The 3462-nt window shown below is 42.7% G+C and overlaps 1 protein-coding gene across 1 annotated transcript; it reads right to left on the bottom strand.

Moving 5' to 3' along the window:
• Window positions 1–1146: 1146 nt before the first annotated feature.
• cart4 (cocaine- and amphetamine-regulated transcript 4) lies at window positions 1147–3127 on the bottom strand. The gene is made up of 3 exons (XM_036555037.1): window positions 2907–3127; window positions 2110–2190; window positions 1147–1429 (listed from the first exon to the last, which is right to left on the bottom strand). The coding sequence occupies exons 1-3, from the start codon at window positions 3051–3053 to the stop codon at window positions 1322–1324; spliced, it is 336 nt and encodes a 111-aa protein (XP_036410930.1). The 5' UTR covers window positions 3054–3127; the 3' UTR covers window positions 1147–1321.
• Window positions 3128–3462: the final 335 nt, after the last annotated feature.

Genomic DNA, 3462 nt, shown 5'->3' on the forward strand with positions numbered 1-3462 from the left:
AAAAGATCATGGGAAGCCCACGCCCCCTAATCCTTCCTCCACTCGCAGTATAATCTTTCTTGCTGTTTTTAGACTAGTTTAAATTCTAGTTGACGCGAGGCGAGAGTAACACCAGGAGTCCGTAAACGCCAGTCCAGCTGCCATGGAAACTTCGTGGATTTGTGCGCGAGGATCTGCAGTTTTCTTGTATTTCGTAAAGCAATGCGGGCTTTGTGAACTGGATTGATCCTTATTATATGAGTAATTTTCACTGTTCAGAGAAGCATATGACGTTTATGAGCAATATTTTAAATGCAGCAAGGGATTTATTTGTGTATAGGCCTGCCTGACAGGGTTTGGTATTGTAGGTTGTTCAATTAATTTATAAAGATCACGGATATAAGATTGACGGCACCGAGTGGAAATGCTATCCACATGGAAACATTGTCACACGTAGTAATAATATGATTGATCAATTTTGGTTCACCTGGCTTATTAGTTGCAATCAAATATCAAGGAAATCAATTGAGGTATATGTTAAACGTCTGTATGGACTGACATGTATGCATACGGTTTCAGTAACGGAGAATGCACGTTCATAATTTACTGAAATCTGGCTTTCGAAAGCACACTTTCCGGTCTTAATTTGCGGAATCGTGTTGCTTTTCGCAGGATTTTAACAGAAAGGTCAAACGTGCTAATGTCTGGGCGCCGTGGAAAAGGGCGTCAGGCGGAAAGGGCCGTGTTTTCTGTCTCATTACCGAGCGGACGATGCAGGAGAACTGCGGCTTGATCTGCTCTTCGTAAAGTTCACCACATGTACTGTCCGAAGTTCATTCGGCCAAGGCTTGAAATGACATCATTTCGTGTTAGAAATCCCTTTTTTGTTGTTTGTTTACTGCTTCTATTTAGCATAAAAATATCGGTAATTAAAATGTCTAGTTTCCATTACTTAAAAAGTAATGGTAATGTCAATGTGGTACAGCGTGTTTCTTTAAATGCTTCAGTTTGTTATTCGTAATCAGTCGTCTCAGACCCACCATACAACATCAATCACTGGAGTGATGTCACGCCATTCTGCAGTCAGAAGCGCAGACGTGTCATCCAGTTTCGTTAACATTTTTTATTTAATAAAAATAAATCCATTTAAATCACACAGGTGCGGTGTTCGTTTTGTCGAGACGAGACGGTTGAGAGACAAGGTCAGACATGCAGACTGAGACACAGACTAATAATGGCTAATAGTATCAGAACATATCGCGCGTCTTGGTCCCTTGGAATGGTTCCATCTAATACGCCCGAGAGGCGGCGGCGGCGGCGGCGGCGGCTGCGCGCTCTGAGCTTAGTAGCAGCGCAGGAAGAACGAGTTGCAGGCAGTTCCTCTGAGGCAGTCGCAGAGTCGGCCGATGCGTGGTCCGTGCTTCATCGCGCACCGCTCGCCCACGTCACACTGCGGACACGAGAAAGAAGGTACAGGTCACCAGGGAGCAAGACAGTCCCATCACCAACCTTCCCTATGTCCACACGCGTTCTGACTCGACTAATTCATTCACTAAACCCAATACCCCACTGTGGCAAATGTCTTATTGGAAGGGTCTTACGTGCGGTTCTTACGTGGGGAAAGACACGTGGACCTGGGAGGATATTTCGTGTAAAATTGATTTCAAATTGTGAATGAAACGCGTCCGACAGTCACATTGCATTATTGTCATCGTGCAGACGCGCTTATCCAGAGCGACTTATATACGTTGCAATTTTACGTCATTCATTTATACAGCTGGATATTTACTGAGGCAATTCTGGGTTAAGCACCTTGCCCAAGGGTACAGAAGCAGTGTCACGGCCGGGAGTTGAACCAGCGACCTTTCCGTTAGTAGCTCTGCTCCTTAACACTACACCACACTGTCGCCACAATTATTCGTTTCATAATAAAATTTTGATGTTTTTATCTGAAAGGCGTAATCAGACTGTTAGGCTGTAAAGTACAAGACAATACTGGTTCTATACCGTAAACTTACTTTAAAATATTGGCCTACTAAAAAATACTTCATGCAAAACCCTGTTGTCGGTTGCAAGGTGCATTAAGAGTAGTGTAGAGTAGTGTATTAAGTATATTGTAATGGCGCTTACCCGGGGAATGACACTGGCTTTTTTCTCAAGTGATATCCGGTTGTCCTGTGCGCCTTCCAGCAATCCCTCGAGCGCCTCTGCCTGCAAAAAGGTCATGTGAACAAATGCAAAAACTTATTTTCCTTGTCATGCATGATTTTTGGGAGGGTATATTCATAAACAAATACAAAACTTCTATGTAAATAACACATGTCAGTTTTTATTAATCATTAAAATGAATCAACAATACATAAAACACAAAGTTAAAATACAACGAAAATAATTTGAAAATCAGACGACCTTACAAATACAGTTTGACATGAAAGTACCAAAAGAGAAAAGAAGAGAAAAGAATCAATATGTATTAATTACAGCAATCCAGCTATCATCGATTGTAAGTTTCACTGTTACAATAACACGGCTTACCCTTTAATTTACCAACGGTGGTATTGCTATTTTCAGCAATAAAAAGACTAAAACAAAGTTTTGCTCAGTATCTTACTTTCCCTGCATTTACCAACCTAAGCATTCGTTTCAGATTAATTAGGTTGTTTTTCTTTTATCGTCTTTTTTTACTATAGAAAGCAGGCTAATTCTTTCACAGGCCGATTATTTTGATAATTCAAAAAATATGAAAGTCGAGCTTGGTTAAATACCTTTGCATGATGACCAAAGGTAGCAACGCACAGTTTCATTCCTTACCGGGTCATTTGATCAAAGATCAACAGGGCGGTTTCCCTTTTCAGCCGAGAAATAATAACACACTGGAATCAAGAATACGTTGACATAACGTAACTTGAAATGTTCTGAGTGCTTACCAGGTCCCTGGTGACATGTGCCATTTGGTTCTGCTCCTCTTGTGAAGAGAGACCGTTCTCCGGTGCCATTTGCCCCTGACAAATGATAGCGAATACGGACAGGCAGACGCCCAGGTACATAACGACTCTAATTTTGACGCTGTCCATGGTTCTGAACTCTTCCGCCGGAGTAATCTGGAGTTCGGACGATACTCTTAACTGTCGTTGCACCTATTCGCGTCTTAACGTTTTCTCTTCTTAGCGGTCCCGGTGTCTTAGCTCGTTATTAAGAGTTGATGTCGGTGCAGTTCTGCCCCTCGGCGCTGTAATTGTTTCCTCGTGTTGCCAGGAAACTTTATTTATACCGGAGGAGCCACGCCGCTCCCGTGGTCACGCCAATAACGTCACAGCCGCCGTTTTCGCAGGCAGACCTTGGTTTAATGATAAAGCACTCGCCCTAGAAACGAAATCCAACACCGAGGGTGAAACTTTCACACCCACCCATCTATTAAAGTCACTCATCGCCGTTTAAAGCAGTCGAAATAAAGTGGTGTCCAGATTATCATACAGCGCCCAG

This window comes from Megalops cyprinoides, chromosome 21, assembly GCF_013368585.1.
Source record: "Megalops cyprinoides isolate fMegCyp1 chromosome 21, fMegCyp1.pri, whole genome shotgun sequence".
NCBI lineage: Eukaryota > Metazoa > Chordata > Actinopteri > Elopiformes > Megalopidae > Megalops > Megalops cyprinoides.

Excerpts from the sequence above, each read along its gene's own strand:
- cart4 (XM_036555037.1), bottom strand. The coding sequence starts at position 3,053 with ATGGACAGCGTCAAAATTAGAGTCGTTATGTACCTGGGCGTCTGCCTG. Across the intron at positions 2,191-2,906 it reads CACATGTCACCAGGGACCTG|GCAGAGGCGCTCGAGGGATT; the intron begins GTAAGCACTCAG and ends ACCTTTTTGCAG. Across the intron at positions 1,430-2,109 it reads AAGCCAGTGTCATTCCCCGG|TGTGACGTGGGCGAGCGGTG; the intron begins GTAAGCGCCATT and ends TCGTGTCCGCAG.